The 20105-nt window shown below is 42.9% G+C and overlaps 2 protein-coding genes across 4 annotated transcripts; both read left to right on the top strand.

Annotated features, from left to right (window-relative positions):
- The first annotated feature begins 175 nt into the window (after positions 1 to 175).
- On the top strand, positions 176 to 7847 carry LOC120026083 (nucleolysin TIA-1-like). 3 transcript variants are annotated; one of them, XM_038970881.1, is made up of 12 exons: positions 176 to 423; positions 1843 to 1939; positions 3013 to 3111; positions 4532 to 4586; positions 4831 to 4918; positions 5300 to 5375; positions 5653 to 5761; positions 5899 to 5994; positions 6114 to 6198; positions 6423 to 6561; positions 6930 to 7075; positions 7366 to 7847. In XM_038970881.1, the coding sequence occupies exons 1-12, from the start codon at positions 395 to 397 to the stop codon at positions 7502 to 7504; spliced, it is 1158 nt and encodes a 385-aa protein (XP_038826809.1). In that variant the 5' UTR covers positions 176 to 394; the 3' UTR covers positions 7505 to 7847. The 3 variants fall into 3 exon arrangements, with proteins under 3 accessions (XP_038826809.1, XP_038826808.1, XP_038826807.1); XM_038970880.1 differs by having other exon boundaries at positions 6927 to 7075; XM_038970879.1 differs by having other exon boundaries at positions 6423 to 6573; positions 6927 to 7075.
- Positions 7848 to 12604: 4757 nt separating this feature from the next.
- c31h2orf42 (chromosome 31 C2orf42 homolog) lies at positions 12605 to 18068 on the top strand. Its single transcript, XM_038971056.1, has 8 exons — positions 12605 to 12715; positions 13104 to 14347; positions 14460 to 14573; positions 15102 to 15206; positions 15378 to 15485; positions 16469 to 16569; positions 16759 to 16921; positions 17006 to 18068. Exons 2-8 carry the CDS (start codon positions 13159 to 13161, stop codon positions 17230 to 17232), a joined length of 2007 nt encoding a protein of 668 aa, XP_038826984.1. The 5' UTR covers positions 12605 to 12715; positions 13104 to 13158; the 3' UTR covers positions 17233 to 18068.
- The last annotated feature ends 2037 nt before the right edge of the window (positions 18069 to 20105 follow it).

The raw sequence follows: 20105 nt of genomic DNA, 5'->3' as shown, positions 1-20105 counted from the left end.
CATTTTACATACACATAAAAACAAATATCCAACATGCCATCCATAGCGCAAATCATATGTTACTGTTAATCAATCGTTGCATTACAAGTCTTATTTTGGTCATCGCGCCATCCTGCCAGTACATTCACCAAAGCCACAGTGCGCATGCGATGCTATACCTTAGCGATGCCGTATATCCGCTCTCTTTCTCCGCCATTTTATGTCGCTTTTCTATTGTTCATAATTGAAGTTAGCAGGGGCGGCGGAGCGATTTACTGCGCATTAAAACATTTTTGGATATTGCTCAGTGGACATCAGCAAAATAGGGTAAAGGAGCAAGAATCCAAGGTCATCATAGAATACGACACACGTGGATTTTTCTCTCAGGGTTCGATCTCAACCTCGGTCGGAAAATATGATGGACGACGAAACACCCAAGACCCTGTATGTATGAATAGCGGCACGCTATTAGCTAGCCGAATGACCATTTATTTCAAGTAGCAGTGCATTGGTCTTATGTGTCAATTGCATTTTTATATGATGGGGTTCATAATAATCATGTCAGCCATTTCTCTACCCCCCTGTTTATTAGCTAGCTGTGAGCCAACCAACTGGGTTTATGATGGAAATGCACTGGCTAATAGGCTAGTTAACTAACATGTCAGACGTGTCCATTTCTAAGACAAAGGCACTGTAGCCACCTATGCTGTAGAAGAGAACATGTTGCGACTTGCAAAATTGTCTCTAAAGCCACCTTTTTAGATCTCAACATTTAGAGATATTGTGATGTTCTTATTCGCCTATGGGAGTTAAATTTGCATTTTGTATGTTTTGGTAATATCATATTTGAGGAAGACTAACGTTCGCATGATTAGCAGGATAACTAGCTATCTTGCTTACTAACTCTTGTCGACAGCATGCCGGGCCTCTAAATTAGCTTCAGTATCATGCTGAGTAATGCTGTTGTCGTCAGCCCGATAACGTTACATTTCTACACCGGTGTCCATACAGTATTCAAGAAAGCACAACCTAACTGCTAACGTTGGCTAGCTAGCTATACCTACACTGCTCGGCATACATCAATGACCAATAATAGTCGGACATCAATGTGTTATCTGTTGCTGTTGGCTAACTACCTACCATACCTCAACAAATGAGATTCAGATTGGGTATGTCAGCTAACTAACATGAATGTGTTGGTTGCAACTACGACACTGGCCATGCATGATAATGCACATATAGAAATTGTTGAATGCAATGTAAAAGCGCGGCCTAGTCCTCTCGGAAGCCCAGATTCTGGGGCCTCGGCGCCTAATTTAGGATATTCTAACTGAATGTTACTTACTCTATACATTTGTGTTAGTTTTTCTCGCAGTAGACACAAACTGTGACACTAACATAATCTGTCTTGAAAATGTTGCAAATATTATGTTCAGTAGCTGTAAAAGCCAGGTGTCTACTTTCCAAACAAAGCCGGCTAACGTTACTTGACTGGTTGTGTATGGCACTGCCTTATGTTATGGTTTCAGTTTCACCTCAGTTGTCTTCATGTGGCCACTGTTGCTATATGGTGCCTTGCATGGGCTGGTATCCATTTTAAGATTTGAAGTCCCAATATCTTCTTAATTGTTAGCTGTGAGGTAGAATACACTGAGTTAAAGGGATAGTTCACCCCAAAATAAGAAACAATTCCAGACGGTTTTATACCGCTGTACTTTGTCGATGGTGGTGAACTATCCATTTTAAATCCAGATCTTCACAACCACACTTCCTTGTCTATCAGCTAAGTGGAGCATTCGTTGTCTTGTATTTGCTGAGTTGAACCCAGGGTGTCCATGCTGATGTGTTGTCACTGTGCTGCAGGTATGTGGGGAACCTGTCCCGGGATGTGACTGAAGCCCTCATCATGCAGCTGTTTGGACAGATCGGCCCCTGCAAGAGCTGTAAAATGATAGTAGACGTGAGTCCTTCCTATTGGCTAGGAATGAACCTTCTCCAATCAGATTCAACTCAGAATTACTTACCACTGCACCATGTTCAGTCAGAACAAATGGGAGAGAATGTTTTGAAATGGAAAAACAAAAAGGGCATTATGATTAGACTTGGAGCTGGGCGTTATGGACAAAAATCCATATTGCGATAAATTGCCTGAATTATGATGATGACAATGAATAGGATAAGTTTATAATTTTGTGCACTGCAGTTTTTGTAAATTATCATTGAAACTACTACTAGTTTGATGGTTCTAGGCACCAATTGTCCCATTAACAATCACCCATATTAGATAATTAATTTCAAACTTCACATTTCTCTAGTATAGGCTACTTATCTTAAAGAACAATATCAGCAAAATGCCTGCGATAAGTGATTGGTATGGTCGGTTTAGATCATTTTCGGTTTAACGTCCCATCTGTATTTGGACTCGTTGAGAGGGGTACCACTGCTTCAAAAACATTTTCTCTAGTTTTGTCCCTACTGAGCGCCGACCATGACTAGGGGCCTATTCAGTGGTCTGCAACACATTGCAGATGGGAATTTAATGTATAAAGCCTAAACAAAAACAAATATGACCTCACAATTCCCTGTTCTACATGACAGAGGGATATCTGTCCTACACACTATTGCTTTATCTGGCACCCACTGAAAGTGACCCAGGACTGACTAGCCAAATAGGACAGAATAGCTTTGACCAGTAATAGTCAGCTGCCAGTTTAAGAACACATTGTACTGTTGCGAGTCTTTTTTCTGGGTTTGATTTACATTGAGTCTGTCAAGCTAAATAGAGGGAAGATTGTTTGGCCAATTTGTAAATGATGATGAATGATAATGGATTTTATTTGTATAGGCTAACTGGAGTATAAAATGCTTTACATTTTAATTGTTTTTATTTAACTAGGCAAGTCAGTTAGGAACAAATTCTTATTTAAGGAGGGAGACTCAACTAGGCCTACATTTTACAAGGGTAGGATGAAACGGTGGGCAGGTCTGGTGTCAAAGGTAAAGTTCCTGTTCCTGTCCCCTGTTCCCCTCCAGACGGCAGGTAATGACCCATACTGCTTTGTGGAGTTCTACGAACACAGGCACGCTGCCTCGTCACTCGCAGCCATGAATGGTCGTAAAATAATGGGTAAGGTAAGCTATCGTATCTACAGGGTGAGTCTGGTTGGGTCGGCTTGGGGAGGGGAAGGAGGAGAGGGTTGGCCTACTTGATGTAGGTCTGGAAAGGTCAGATGGGTGCAAGCAATATGGCGGCCCTATGAGGAATGGTTAGGGGTGGGGTTGATTTGGGACTGGGTATCACATGGAATCACGTTATCAGTTCAATCTCAACAGTTGACATTAAACATCAGGGAGTATGACATGCATGGAATGTTTCCTCATTGAGCAATAATACCGCAACACCAGAATGTATTATTATTATTTTTTAAATATAAGTAGGCTACATTTGAATGGTCTTGCAGCATTCCTTACAACGGTAGGCTACTTTGTTCTTCACCCCGAAATCTGTCTCCATTCCTCACATGTCTAAAGATAGCCCAGATAAGACTACATATTCCACACAAATGTTGTGTAGATGCCATTCTATATAAATTAGGATCAATCTGCAGGCCTCAATCTCTAATTAATGGGGAAGTTTGACATTGGCACCATCTAATTCAGTCATATTACAATCTTTCCCATTCATTTGGGTTTGAAGCCAGCAGATCTCGCAATGTAAATGAAACGTCTGGTTCATTTGACCTGGGGGAGATGCTGAATGAAGGAGCGTGGACGACGGATTGCACTTGAATTCAAACACTATGATACTCCTGTTGATAAGATGTTATGTATTTATTTTTTGCTAGCTACTGATTTGGGACCCTGGCCACCTGACCCTGGCCATCCCAGATTGGTTGTAGCTAATAGGCTTACTACTCTACATACTATTTAATCCTACTGGTAGAAACAGCTTCTGGACATCACCCATGTACAGTTTCATGCTCAGAAGAGAACTTGGCATAGGCAATTAATATTGGCAGCATGTCCAATGACTTTAAACCTGGTTGGGTTGTGTAATCTTTCGAAGTAGTGTCCCCCATTGACCGGTTTCAAATTACACTCCTATACTTCTACCCTTATTTTTCTGTACAATGTGTTCTTTTGCAAAAATCCTTTGCATAAAGAATCCAAATAATACTATTTATATCTTTAAAGACACATTCAGTTGAAAATATTTTATCCTCAACAGGTATTGAAGGACCATTTGAGGAGTAATACAAGTTCGTAAAATTCACTTGTTTGTAAGTCCCTTGTTATTTGGACCTATTTTTATTTTTTATTTTTTTTTTATAAACTTCCTAGACGTTTTGTTCCAAATTTGATTGATTGGACGGTGAGACTGAATTGTGACGTAGTCTGAGTGTGACCAGGCTTTCCCTCTATCACTGGTGTGACTACAACAAGCCCTCTAATAGGCTGACGGACGCGTGCTGTACAAGTAAGGCTTGCTTTTCACCCCTCTTTCCATCCCCCTCTATCTTTTTCTCTTTCCATCTCTCTTTCTCTTCTTTAGGAGGTCAAGGTGAACTGGGCCACAACCCCTAGCAGCCAGAAGAAAGACACAAGCAGTGAGTACTATCTCTATTAATACTTTGACATGCACTGTACCTAACTGTGTTAAATGAGTAGTGCCTATATAAAGCATGGAAACTTAATAATTATTCAAATGTGGCTAGACTTTGTATGGGGCATTTAGAGCACACTTGTGTTATCCAGTATTATTCCTAGAATCGTTAGCATTGCTACCTAAAATGATTTGACTTTTTGTCATCTTCAAAAATGTTTTATACACATGATTCTGTTTGTGTTCAGATCACTTCCATGTTTTCGTTGGAGACCTCAGTCCTGAAATCACCACGGATGACATCAAAGCTGCTTTCGCCCCCTTTGGGAGGATATCGTGAGTGTTATCTGTTTCTCCCTACCCCAGTTATCTCGCTTATGCTTATTCAAAAACACTACAAAGATATGTTCCTTCAATCGTGAATGTATTGATTGAACACGAGAACAAGCTGTATTCGCAGCATTCATCTGTAAAATATGTTCTCTACAGGTATTTTTGGAGTATGTCTCTCAACAAGCAGCTAATGAAATACTAATCACAGCACTTCTTAGTATCATACTTATCATCCAGTGCTTTACAGCAATGTGGGGCCAAAACCTCCCTGGACAGCAACCCAGTTAGTCGGTGGCAAGGAAAAGCTTCCTAGAAACACAGATGGATCAGTTGGCAGAGGCCATAACTTCCTATTGTCTTGCTAACATTAGTCTCTGTCCACAGTGATGCTCGGGTGGTGAAAGACATGGCTACTGGCAAATCTAAAGGCTATGGCTTTGTGTCCTTCTTCAACAAATGGGTGAGTGCCCGTTCCCTCCCATCCTCGGCTTACTGTGCTGCATCTGGGTTGGTTGTTTGCAAGAAATCATTAGCAGTGGTGCAGTGTGAGACTCCATTCCTTTTTTGTGTCCCCCCTCAGACGTCACCCAGCAATGTTTAGCCAAGCAAATACCACCCTGTAATTCAGTAGCTACTTTGAGCTATGGAGTTTACATGGGTGAAGACGTGATTTAGATTCTATGTTACACCATTATTACTATCACTATGCATAATAAATGGTATGCCTTTGTGTGTAGGATGCAGAGAATGCCATCCAACAGATGGGAGGGCAGTGGTTGGGAGGACGGCAGATCAGGACTAACTGGGCCACCAGGAAGCCCCCTGCGCCCAAAGCCACCTACGAGAGTGAGTTAGACACACCACTCTAAAGAATGACTCGCGCTACACCTGCTGGCATCCGATTTGGAAAAAAAGAAATGAAAAAAATTGGCATCTATTTTTTCCATTCATGTTTTAAATCAACCTTCTCCCCTGTGGAGCAGCAAACACCAAACACCTGTCGTTTGAAGAGGTTGTGAACCAGTCCAGTCCCAGCAACTGTACCGTCTACTGTGGAGGTGTCACAACAGGCCTCACAGGTCAGAACCTCAAGACAATCTGTACTATGGAAGTCACAACATAGCTTGCAGGTTATTTAGATGGAATATGTGATGTCATTGGTGACCTCATCCTTACTGATGTACCTCGTTGTTTCCAGAGCAACTGATGAGGCAGACCTTCACCCCCTTCGGTCAGATCATGGAGATCAGAGTTTTCCCAGACAAAGGCTACTCATTTGTGAGGTAAGTCCATGCAGATTGTCTACAGAATACACTGTTACAGAAGCCCTTATTCCAACAGAGTAACCCAGAATCACAGCAAAAGCTGGTCATCTCCAGGTGAAAACGTGGCACGTTTGACTGCTGACCAGGTGTCTGCATCTCTAGTTCGATGGGAAGAGCCCTGATGGTGACCTTGGAAGTTGTTTGGGAGATTTTCCTCTCACCTGCGTCTCTCCCTGGTATAGGTTCAACTCCCACGAGGGAGCGGCCCACGCCATAGTGTCAGTGAACGGGACGTCCATAGATGGTCACGTGGTGAAGTGTTACTGGGGGAAAGAAACCACAGACATGGTCAGCCCCATGCAGCAGGTACAGATGCCTCAGGTAAGACCGCAGGTAACAGCACTTCCTTTCTCATACAACATCCTTTATACTCTTAGATATTATACATGTGTAATAACATGGATATAATATACATGTGTAATAACATGGATATAATATACATGTGTAATAACATGGATATAATATACATGTGTAATAACATGGATATAATATACATGTGTAATAACATGGATATAATATACATGTGTAATAACATATCTACATGCTCAGTTTTAGGGGCTTGATGTAGCAGTTGGCCCACTTTGCTGTGCTTATGGGTATCTAAGGAAACAGAAAACATAGTAGACCCATTTTGATCCAAAAGTTCATCAATTACATAATTTGAAACCTAAGTGTTGTCTCCACAGCAGAACAAAATAGGTTTTGCAGCGCAGCCCTACGGCCAGTATGCCCAGTGGTACGGTAACGCCCAGCAGATTGGCCAATACGTCCCAAACGGGTGGCAGGTGCCCACCTACGGAGTCTACGGACAGGCCTGGAACCAGCAGGGATTCAAGTGAGTACTCATGGACTCCTAGAGGGAAGGGAACAAGTTGTTTGAAGGAAATGCACCCCAGATGTCAGGAGACGTGTATAACATTTCAGCCCAGATGTTGGGAGGAGACTTGTTTAACATCAGTGGCCCTTGAAGATCAATCTTAACTTCTTGTTCATGTCGTTGCGCTCTCTCTTCATCCCTCTCATTACCTTTACCCTCCTGCCCTTTAACCATCACCGATTTTGTGTTTACACCTTTCTCTCCCCATCCTTCATCTATCCTCTAACCTCCATGTTGTCTCTGTGTAGCCATTTACAGGCGGGTGCAGGGTGGACGGGCGTGGGAGCCGTCAGTAATGGCGGTGTGGTGGAGCCTGGACAGGGAGTCAATGGGACTGTGCTGGCCAACCAGTCCGGCATGGGCACCGCTGGCTACCACACCCACTGATCAGCGTTGGCCTGGCGGCCCAGAGTCGGCCTCCTACCCTCCACAACAGGGATCCTATACAGGGGGTGGGGGGGCCAACATGTGCCCTGTCTTTTACAACATGATTAAGAACTCTATGACGGGGAGGGGGGGGTTCCCCTGTCCGTCCCCCCCCCCCACCCAACCTGTTTTTACATGTAAGTTTTAAGGTGGAGAAGAGGAGGAGGAGGAAACGCTTGTGTGTCATTGGCGATAGAGTTGCCCAGTCCTGGTATATAAGATACACACGTGTGTGTGTGTATACAGTACCAGTAAAAAGTTTGGACACACCTACTTATTCCAGGGTTATTATTTATTTGTACTATTTTCTAGATTGTAGAATAATAGTAAAGACATCAAAACTATGAAATAACACATGGAATCATGTAGTAACCAAAAAAATTGTTAAACAAATCAAAATAAATGTTATATTTGAGATTCTTCAAATTAGACACCATTTACCTTGACAGCTTTGCACATTCTTGGCATTCTCTCAACCAGCTTCATGAGGAATGCTTTTCCAACTTTCTTGAAGGAGTTCCCCCATGCTGAGCACTGCTTTTCCGTCACTCTGTGATCCAACTCATCCCAAACCATCTCAATTGGGTTGAGGTCGGGTGATTGTAGAATCCAGGTCATCTAATACAGCTCTCATCACTCTCCTTCCTGGTCAAATAGCCCTTACACAGCCTGGAGGTGTTTTGGGTCATTGTCCTGTTGAAAACAACTTATAGTCCCACTAAGCGCAAACCAGAAGGGATGGCGTATCGCTGCAGAATGCTGTGGTAGCCATGCTGGTTAAGTGTGCCTTGAATTCTATAAATAAATCAGACAGTGTCACCGGCAAAGCACCATCACACCTCGTCCTCCATACTTCACGGGGAACCACACATGCAGAGATCATCCGTTAAACTACTCTGCGTTTCACAAAGACACGGCTGTTGGAACCAAAATCTAATTTGGACTCATCAGACCAAAGGAAAGATTTCCACCGGTCTCATGTCCATTGGTCGTGTTTCTTGGCCCAAGCAAGTCTCTTCTTATTGCTGTCCTTTAGTAGTGGTTTCTTTCCGCAATTGGACCATGAAGGCCTGATTCACACAGTTTCCTCTGAACAGTTGATGTCTATTACTTGAACTCTGTGTAGCATTTATTTGGGATGCAATTTCTGAGGCTGGTAACTCTAATGAACTTATCCTCTGCAGCAGAGGTAATTCTGGGTCAACCATTCCTGTGACGGTCCTCATGAGTCAGTTTCATCATAGCGCTTGATGGTTTTTGCGACTGCACTTGAAGAAACTTTCAAAGTTCTTGAAATGTCCCGCTTTGACTGACCTTCATGTCTTAAAGTAATGATGGACTGTCATTTCTCTTTGCTTATTTGAGTTTTTCTTGACATAATATGGACTTTGTCTTTTACCAAATAGGGTTATCTTCTGTATACCACCCCTACCTAGTCACAACACAACTGATTGGCTGAAAGGCATTCAGAAGGAAAGTTCCACAAAGTAATCAGAAGGAAAATTCCACAAATTAACTTTTAACAAGGCACACCTCTTAATTGAAATGCATTCCAGGTGACTACCTCATGAAGCTGGTTGAGAGAATGCCAAGAGGGTGCAAAGCTGTCATCAAAGCAAAGGGTGGCTAATTTGAAGAATATAAAATATATGTTGATTACTTTAACACTTTTTTTGCTTACTACATGATTCCATAGGTGTTTCATAATTTTGATGTCTTCACTATTCTACAATGCAGAAAATAGTTAAACAAAAAAAACAACTGGAATGAGTAGGTGTCTGAACTTTTGACTGGTACTGTATACATGCGTACACACACCCTACAACTGACTCATGAATCAAAAAGGACTATGCCATTTTTAATTAAAGTACTATTAAATGATAAAGACTTATTTTGGATTTGCTTTTTCTCGTTGGTTTGTTTAGAACGATTTCCACTGCTGATATCGTTAAGAAACGAGCTTTGCCTTTTTGTTTTTTGTTTGTTTTGGGACTCATTTTAAAGAAATGTTTAAAGCAATGACTCCATGGAATCATGTGAAATGTAAGAACCTTTTTGTTTTTTATGTTTATAAAAAACGAATGAAATGGATGTCAACTGTTGTATTTTTTTTTTAAAAATTTCAATATCTCAACTAAGAAACAATTGCAGGGATTACTGCCACTGTTCTTCTTTCTTTTAAAGGCAGACAAATATTGCACAATACTATTACTTAGTTACCTTTTCACAAAATTTGATGTTACACAAATTCTAGGTATTTTGAATTGTTTTGCATTCCACTTTTTTCCTTTTGAAACTTGTTTTAGGAGGGCGTACGTACGTATACTGTTTTGTATGTAAATAACCCAACAAAGTCTGTTCAACTGTTCTGACGCTGTATAAAGAGGGAAAAACCTCATGTTAATTATGGAAGCTTGCTTGCTTTTTGACGGCCAGGGCTGGGGATTTAAACTAGACTGGGGCATATTAGCATCACTGCTAAATGCTAGTCCATTACAATGTAGGGACAGTGCAACATTTGATTCTTCCAGGGGCCTGAGGAGAGCGAACGGCAGTGCAAAAATGATCTATACTGAAAAGTAATGTAGAATTAAAGTTATTCTGTGTATAAAACCTAAATATTGAACTTTTTGGTGTTTTTTTTATGACAAAGTAGTAAATAGTTATCAAACGTAAAAAAAAAAAAAAAAACTTGAATGGATCATAATTTTGCACTGTGCCCCCCCCCCCTCCCCCCATGGAGTTGTTTAAATAATACAGTTGGATGAGACCCATTGTGTTGCCTTATTTTGAGTTAATTTAATTTTAACCAACCAATTTATCATAGAGTAGGCAGTGCCTAAGGATAGACCTTATGTTTTGGGGGTGGGGTTATGTTGCTGATGCTATAACGTGTTCTTGCTTTGTCCCATTAAAATGCTGATGCTTATAAACATTGCTTGCGGAAACGGATCATATTTCTATCTCTGTTTTTACAGGCTTGAGTTGAGAGTATTGTGAGAGGTGGTCCAGTCTTGCAAAGAAATGCTTTTTTGTTTACAATGAGCTTTTCTACTTGTAGTATTCAGATCCATTGATTTTTGTCATCAGATAACACGTTTTGTAATTAACAGAAACTGGAATTACAAGAGCAGGGCAGGCCTACATACACTTGACCAAAGCTGTGTTTGAATTTCTGATCTACAGGTATGAACAAGATAGAAACTACATGTCGCTTGATTCTCTTCTCTGAAAAGGGCTTTCATCTCGGCCCTGTGACCAACACCAGTAATGTATATGTGCTGCCTTCACTTGCTAGTCGGAAATATCAGATTTCCTAACTGGTTGAACACGCCAACCAGATAGCAAGTCGTAAATGTCCAAGTTATCTAGATCTGACTAGCATGTGAACGTGGCAACAAACATTTTATTGCTTATTCTGTAGTGACCATTTGAGTGGCTTTGAAGCCACTGGTCAGCCATATTTGCACTCCCCAGTAGGAGCAGTCCTCCATAGGAATGCCTTTTTTAATTTTACCTTTATTTAACTAGGCAAGTCAGTTAAGAACAAATTCTTATTTACAATGACGGCCTAGGAACAGTGGGTTAACTGCCTTGTTCAGGGGCAGAATGACAACAAATAACGGTAACATTGACCTAAAACATATACTTTAAGGACTTTTATATTTTTATGTATAGCTCACAATTTTAAAGTATTTGCATGAAGGTGTCTGTAATAATAGAAAAAACAATGTAGTCATTAAATGCATTTCTATAGAGCTCGCCAGCTTGTAGTCCTAAAACCCGGAAATGAGTTCATTCAGCCATTCCTATGGTGAAAATGAATGGGGAAAGAATAGGTTTTTTGGGATAAATGCGAAAATAAGGTCTGAGGTTAACAAGTTTAAGAGATGATATACGTTTTGTTCTATGAGATGTCAGTTAACCTGACCTTTTTGAATTATGAAGGCTTTATGTGCTTTTTTAAATGACATAAATGCTTCAAAATTAACAAAAAAGTGACATCTGATGATTATCCTAGAACAAAATGTATAAGATCTTATAAAGCCATATTCGGACAGAATACATTTTACTGGGGAGCTCAGGTAATGTAATTATGTCCACGAGCACTAATCACCACATCCCTAATTTAGTTTTGTCCGAACTGCCATGTCAGTCATTTTTATTTGTCAGGAAGGTTATTACCCCAGCCGTAAAAACCTACTGTTTTTCGGCAGACTCCAAGGTCTTCTGATAATACTTATCCTTGGCGAATCGTCATCCCTGTGTTTTTAGGGATATTACAGTTTAACTGGTGCTGCACCCAGTTTGGGTATGAACATGGGGAACACATTTATGCTTAAAACAAAGCGCTATGCACTAGCCTACAGATGGATAATCTGTTTTGTCACATATACACTTTTCTAGTGCCATACTTCTCTTTTAAAATATGAAGTGGACGATATTGTGCCAATAAATTGATACATTGCTAAATACGTCAGGTCTGCATAGGTTACCGTTTATGGTTATTATTGATATGAATTATTATTTGTACTTTCTCCGAACTGAAGGCCATTAGGCCAATATTAGGTTATCCCTAGACATTTGAAATATTTTCACGCCTAGAAGAGCCTCTGAGTGTCCGTCATAATGGTCAATTGAGAATGAGAAAACACCCAAAAATTACAGGGCAGTTTGGTAAAACTAATCCTCTCCAAATCGTCCACTGGAAAAACGGACATGCTAGGGTTATTATTACATAACCGACGTTATATAGTAATACTAGTCCCATGAGAATATGGTTTAAGCCTGTGTTTACCACATTTATTTTAAGCATTTATCCAAAAACACCATTCATTTCCGCATAGGCTTTGTCCAATGAACCTTTGCGGATTTAGAACAATGAGCTAGTAATAGGTCTTTGCTATCTGTGGAGTTAGTACTTACAAAAATACGTCGTTACTATTTTACAACCGTGGGGGAGTACCAAGATGGACGTACGGTGGATTAAACATCTACTTTATGTATAAGTCATTGTCCAACACCCTATCCAATCAGGAAGCTCGTTACAGGCGCAATGCGGAGACACGGATGTAAGGAGGAATGGCGACGGTCGAGGGGAAGAGGAGGTTTGTGTATGAAAACTGGATCGACCATACAGCACCAGGATTATAGGTAGTGAAAAAAACACAGGTATGCATTCAGCTGTAACCAATCATGGTCCAAACACAGGCGTGGAGCAGTAGATTGCGATGCGTCTGGTATAATTATGGACCCATTTTACGAACCGTTATTGTTCACTTCAGGAACAATGTCATCCTACATAAATTGGCTTTTCTATTCCTTTCTTATCAAAGTTACATGTGTTGAAAAGTAACCGTTTTTTAATGATAAATTATTTGTCATATTTTGTAAAAAAACAACACTTATTTCTGATTACATAAGGAAACGCGATAAAGGCCTACAAAGGCTTGACTGGAACAAAATATTGCATTATGGCCTAAGTTATTTTTTGATCACATTGATTACAGTAATATCTACTTGCTGAAATTAGATCAGGCTGTATCTGTTCTCTTTTCAGACCTACTCTGTCTTCCAGACTTCAGGCCAACTGCCAGTGGAGTCCGGCTGCCCAAATGGAGTCTGGCGTGGCAGTGACCTCACCTCCTGCATCGGTGGTTGCCCCTACACCCCCCAACCTTTGCTCAAAGCAGAGAGAGAGTAGCAAGAAGACTGCTACCAGCACCACCCCCTCCTTTCTGTCCAATCTGGGCAAGCCCACTCTACGAGGGATCAGGAAGTGTCCCCAGTGTGGCGTTTTCAACGGCACCCGTGGGCTCAGCTGCAAGAACAAGGCTTGTGGAATTGTCTTCAGAGATGGGGGGGCTGTGGGGGGAGGCAGAGGGGCCAAGAGAGGGGCGATGGAGGTGGTGCGGGTGGTGATTGACGGAGGAGGGGAAGATGAAGGAAGAGGTGGTGAATCCTCAGGTGGAGGTGCGCAGGTGTTCTCTGTCTGTCAGCGAGTGAGAGGGGTGGGAGCGGCTGCAACACAGCGGGGGTTCATAGAGCTTGTCCCCACTGATACGGCCATTGCCACGAGTGAAGGGGCGACTCTGCTGACCCGGGTCAACATGGGCCGCTGCTTCCTGCCCACCTGCCGCCATGCCAACGGTCAAAGGTCAGGCCAGAGCCAGTCACAGCAGGCAGCTGTTCTGACCAACCCCCCCTCCAAGCCTGGCTTGTCTAACTCCGTCACTCCCTGTGTCCACGTGAAGCAGGCCATGGAGTGCCAGGCGCAGGCCACCCCTCTCCCCCTGAAGAGCTCTATCCTGGAGGGGCTTCAGGCCTCAGCCGAGGCCAGGGAAGAGCTCTGGAGGTTGGCTACTGAGTCCCCGGGACCCCTGGTTCAGCGGGTGAACAAAGATACTCTGGTGGTGAAATGTCACAGTGGACCAAGTCATCCTCTGGGGCTGCTGCACCTAACTGTAGGCACGGGGGGGTCTGCTGCTGGGGGGAAGGGGAAGGGGAAGGGGAAGGTCAGAGAGGGGGCTGTGTTTCAGTGTTCCTGTCAGGGGGGTGTCAGAGGAGGTACGGCAGAGGGAAGAGTGGCCGTGGAAACCTCCCAGAATGGGGATGGGGAGGTGAGAGGGTCCTCAGGTGTTGTCTCCTCTGGTGTCTTACCTGACTCCACCTCTCGGCCTGGTGCTGATGCTGGCCCTGCAGCTCCATACCTCTGCCTCCACTTCTATGCCTGTGTTTGCGCCTTCACCAGCGATGAGAAACTGGCCTCAGAGTTCACAGGTTTCCTCAACTACAGCTCCAATGGTAGGTCCCTAGGAGAGGGATTGATGTGTGTGATCTTTGTGTAATATTTCAAGGTGTATGTATGTGTGCACTGCAGTACCTGTAGGAGACTCTGTTGTCATCTGTACTGCAGGTATACAACAGAATGCTGACTGCACAGTCCTCTGTGGCTCCAGCCCACCTCAGCTGCCTGAACCAATCACCGCTCACAAAACCAAGAGACTCCGTCTGGAAGAGCACCTCATTGGTGAGCTGCCCTGTCAATCACACTGTTCATCCAATAGACGTGCGAGTGCCTCATCATGAAAATAGGACCTTCTTTATGTTCTTTGAAATCTGCCTGAGCACAATTTTTTTCTCTCGATCTGTCCTCTGTGATCATCTATCCTCTTTTTCCTCTGTCACTCCTTTCTTTTTCATTTCCCCCTGTAAGTCCCTCCTCCCTTCTCTCTCCTCCCTCCATTCAGCTGTATGTCCTGTAGGGTGGGTGGGGGTAGGATGGGTAGAGGAGGCCTTGTCAGAGGAAACCTCCTGGTTATTGTGCTCCTGTTTCTATTGGGCTCAAGAACACAGGTGCAGCCTGCCTGCCTCCTTTCTCTCTGTCGCTCTGTGTCTTACCCACTGCCTCTGTCCTGTCCATCTGTCCTCCCTTTCTGTTTCTCACTGCCTTTCTGCCCCTTAACGGTATCCAATAAACCACAGATTCTTGAGCATTAAAAGGTAATATTATATTATTCTATCTCTTTTAATTAATTATGATGTGTGTGTGTGTCAGGGAACAGCCAGCCTGTGGATGAGAGCCTGGTGACCCTGGGCTTCCAGCAGTGGCTAGCCAGCGTTACAGAGAGGATCCACCTGACCATGCACTACCAGTTTGATGGTAACACACACACACACACACACACACACACACACACACACACACACACACACACACACACACACACACACACACACACACACACACACACACACACACACACACACACAGCCCTCCGTCCCTCTGTGTTTGTCTAATTGATGATGATGATAAAGATGTTGTTGTCTCTAGGTAAGCCGGAGCCTCTGGTGTTCCACATCCCCCATGTGTTCTTCAACGCCCTGCAGTATCGTCTGTCCCTGGGCTCCAAGAAGAGACGGCTGCCCAATGCTACCTCAGGTAACCCTTAACCCTAACCACAACCCAACGCCATCCCTAATTCAACTACAGTGAGCTCCAAAAGTACTGGGACAGTGACCCTTGTTTGTTGTTGTTTTGGTTCTGTAGTCCAGCACTTTGGATTTTAAATGACACAATGACTATGAGGTTAAAGTCTAGACTGTCAGCTTTAATTTGAGGGTACCAATACTGTTGGTCCCCTGAAATGGGGCAGTATGTACCAAAAGTGCCGTAATTTCTAAACTGTTTCCCACCATATGGATGAAAATACCTTCAAATTAAAGCTGACACTTAACCTCATAGTCATTGTATCATTTAAAATGTTGGAGTACAGAACCAAAACAACAACAAAAAATTGTCACTGTCCCGATACTTTTGGAGCTCACTGTATAACGCTACAAATGAGCCTACTCTAACCCTAACAGCCTCGGACACACAGGCTTTGTTTACATTGTTCCGAACTCCTGGGGAACTTGTCTGCCGAAAGATGCCAAAAATACGGTGGAGTCTAGATGAATGCCAGTGACACATTGCCACCTATCAAATCAATCAAACATGTTGATTGGGTGGAGCTCCAAACAGAGGTTATGTTTCTAAAACATTTTCTGACTTGCAACAAGCTAACTAGCATACGATACAAAAAAGAAGGCAGCATAGGCTACTAAAATGTTGTCTAACCGGTAGGAAAAGAGGCACAATCAAAACTAGGAAAAAACAACTAATTTGAATTTCTACTCTGAGACAATCAAATGTGAGCGTTAACAGCCAGCACTCCCATTCAAATGCAAAATCCAATACTGAAGTTCTCCAGACTTCCAATATTTGAGTCATCAAGATGAGATTTGGAAAGAGATTAACCCTAACGCAACTACAGGTAAACCTTAACCCAACACCAAACACAGCCTAAAACTGGTGGGTACTTTAAGGTTAAGTTACAAGGGAAACATGTTTTGTTATCTTATCTTTTTGTTTTCTTTGGTCAGCGTTTGTGAGGAATGATGATCTGCACCATGGCTCCTTCCCCAAGTACACCTGGCACATCACCAACCTGATGCAGGTGAAACGCATCTTCGACACCCCAGAGGTCAGCTCTCTCTTCTTCACTCCTCCCCATCTCCCACCTTCATCTCATCCACTCACACGGTCTTCAGACTGCTCGTGTCATGTATTTACCACAGGGTGTTGTTATGTTTTGGTCTTAGTCACTCTGTGACTTTCTCTCTATCTCATCATGCATCCTTCTCCCACTCTCTGTCTTCCTCTGTCTGTCTAGCTGCCCCTGGAGTTGACCCAGAGTTTTGTGAAGAACAGTGATGGTTCCTTCTCTCCGTTCCGCTGTCCCGAGCCTCTTCATACTGACCCCACTGAGGGCTACAGCCGGACGGACAGATCCCAGGCCATACGACCCCTGGAGCTACGCACCTTTCTCCAAGTCGGTCAGTGTGCGTGTGTGTGTGTGAGAGCTGGGCTGGACTGCTATGTGTGATGTCATATGATCTGATTTGTTGTGATCACCACAGGACTGTGTACAGCGGATCAGAAGGATCCCACACCCTTTGTGATCGAGTGGATCCCAGACGTCCTGCCTCGCTGTCGCGTCGGAGAGCTCCGCATCCGCTTCCAGTATGGTCACCAGCACGGAGGACAGACGGAATACTTCGATGGAACGCCGAGACGCACCGGAGCGGGAGGAGGGACAGAGAGGGGGGGTTGCAAGTCATCATCAGAGACCTCCCTTTCCAAATAAAAAGTTCCACAGGCATCTGTCCCATGAGGCAGGGTAGCCTAGTGGTTAGAGCGTTGGGCTAGTAACCGCAAGGTTGCAAGTTCAAATCCCCGAGCTGCCAAGGTACAAATCTGAAATTCTGCCCCTGAACAAGGCAGTTAACCCACTGTTCCTAGGCCGTCATTGAAAATAAGAATTTGTTCTTAACTGACTTGCCTAGTTAAATTAAGGTCAAATTAAAAAACTGGAGGATCTGTTAGTTAATAGTTCTGTGAATTATGAAAGTCTAGAGCATTGTTTTTAGAAAGAGGGAGATGAGGGGGGCTATTTTTTAGAGAGAGAAATGAGGGGGAAACATTTTGAGAGAAGGAAAGAAGAGATGTGAAAGAGTGCTGCTGATGGCCAAGAATTGTATTTTTTACATCACTGTTTGTACACTCTTCTCCCAAAGTTACCCTATGTCCCTTCCATTGCAGCTAACATGGATTTGTGTTAATTCATGCTATTACATGACTTCTATGTATCAAATCGCAGTTGCTTGATAACATTAGCTACTCTACAGAGAAGTAGCATCTGAATGTAATATCAAGTCATTGAGATAATCAAATGACAAACGTGTGCGAGGCTTATGTGTGTATCTGAAGGGTTGTAAATGAATGACATCTGATTGATTACCCTTTGCGCGTGTGTGTGCATTTATAAGTGGTGTATAATGAATAAGAACTTTCTGGTGTGTAGCGATCTAATTCACTGTCGAGTAGAATATTTACGTTTGTGCCCGTAGTTACAGAATAACCTAATGGTTTGTTGTCTTTTTGTTTGTTTGTAGTGTTGATTAATAAATTCATTGACCTTGAGAATAGACAGTCTTTCTTCTCTGAAAATCAACTTTTTCTATTTCTTAGCATCGCTCCCTCCCATCCTTTACATTACTTATTTTACGGATAAAAAGAGCGTGCATACTTGTGTCCTAGATGTTGCTTGTTTTTCAGCCAAAGTGTTGAGCTTAGTCTTTGTCCACCAGGTGGCGACATTGGCTAACAATTTCACACCAGTGTTCCACAAACTAGACTAGTGCCAACGGAAGAGAAATTATGTTTTGCTTTATAGAAACGTAACTGTCCAATGTATGGCCATGGCTCCATCCCCCGATGAACAGACAGCTCACTTCAATTACACACTCCTTCTCAGGATATTATCATAACCACACAGTCTCAGAATAAGATCCACTTTTACATGAACTAATTGATTCAGTTAATGCTCCTTAGTGAACCACATGCCAAATTAGTGATGTACGGAGTAGGAGGAGGACATTAGTGTATCAGAGGTGGGTGTCAGAACATCGATGGCTCCCGGCCCTATTCGTCCTCCCTCTCAGACACCCAGGAGACAACCTCCACAAGAGTGTGTGACACTAAGCGAGAGAAGAGAAACATCCTGTTTGACAGCAGGAAAGCGAGCTTGAAAGTTGGATGAGGATGAAAGAGCGGGCTGGAAAGAGAGGGAGGGAGGGAGGGAGAGAATTACATTGGTAGAAGAATTGGAGCGAAGGCCACATGTCAAGTAGAATATGATTCAAATCTCAGGGTCACAAAATTATTTTAGCTGGTGTGCAGTGTGTGTTTGTGTGCACACTAGTGTGTATGTGTCCCTTAATGATGGAATTGTGAGGAGCCAGCGCTCTGTGACTGTGTGTGTGCGCGTGTGTGTCTCTGTGTCTGTCAACGCCAGCCTACAGACACAGAGACGACAGCTATCTCTTAGCCTTGTTCTTCTGAGTTACAGAGAAAATGAGTGTCAGTCTGCGCCAAAGCTGTATAGTACGCGGCTAAGGGTAAAAAACTAAATAGAATCCAAAGGGAGCTCACACTCAAACCATACAGGGAAAACCTGCAGGTGTTCGAGATGGAGATACTGTACATATTTATATTATTTAATACATGTTCAGGTACTACGTGCAACATTTTTTACACTTCCTTTGGACACTCCCACTAGGTCCTTCAGCTTAATCCAATCCAAGATGGTGAGCAAGCAAGTGCAGACTTCAGAGAGAGGAGTATTGAGACTTGAGATTCACCCACAGTCTAATTAAAGAACACTGAGACAATGAAGTGATTAGCAGATGTCAATCAGTACCTCTGAGACTCAATGGATCACTTAACTACTGACCTCTAAGGCCTGGCTGTCAATCATTAAACCAACCAACCCAATCACACATCACTCACCTGCCAATACCTCCTACTCTCTCTCTCTCCCTCCCTCACTGCTGTCTTTCTTTCTCTGTCTCTCTCCACCCTTCTCCCCCCTCTCTTTTTCTCTCTCTGTCTCTCTCTCTCTCTGGAATGTTGGTGGTTACTGAGGGGGTGCTGGGTTCAGTGGTGACCCCACTCGTCCCTAGTTTGTATGATCCTCTCTGACCCTGTGTTCCTCTCTCTCTCTGTCCCATTACAGCACCATTTATCCGACCTGTTTTCCTCCATTGTAACCAGGCTTCCCACAGCAAAACAAGTTGAAATTCACTCATTTTATTAATCTGCTTGTTCTGCCCTCATATTGTGCATCACATTGAAGTATTTTATTTTATTTTTCAGGACAACCAGGGTTACAAGTAGAACACAAAACTATTTGACAAACAGTTGCATTAATGAGTTTTATTGACTAATGTCAAACCAATAAGGTCTTCTAAGCAAAAACCTGATAATGTATTTATAAGAGTACAGAAATTGTTTGCTCCATGAGAAATTAACATCTTACTCGTCAGTGAAATTGTGTGGAGTTTGGAGTTTGCGACATCAGGTATGTGAGCTTATTACAGTATTATAGACACCATGTCCTGGGATTTCCTATGATCTTCTATGTAGAGGAACCCCTTACCTTCTAACAACTCTTGTGTG

This window comes from Salvelinus namaycush, chromosome 31, assembly GCF_016432855.1.
Source record: "Salvelinus namaycush isolate Seneca chromosome 31, SaNama_1.0, whole genome shotgun sequence".
NCBI lineage: Eukaryota > Metazoa > Chordata > Actinopteri > Salmoniformes > Salmonidae > Salvelinus > Salvelinus namaycush.
This window is presented reverse-complemented; position numbering and strand designations above follow the sequence as displayed.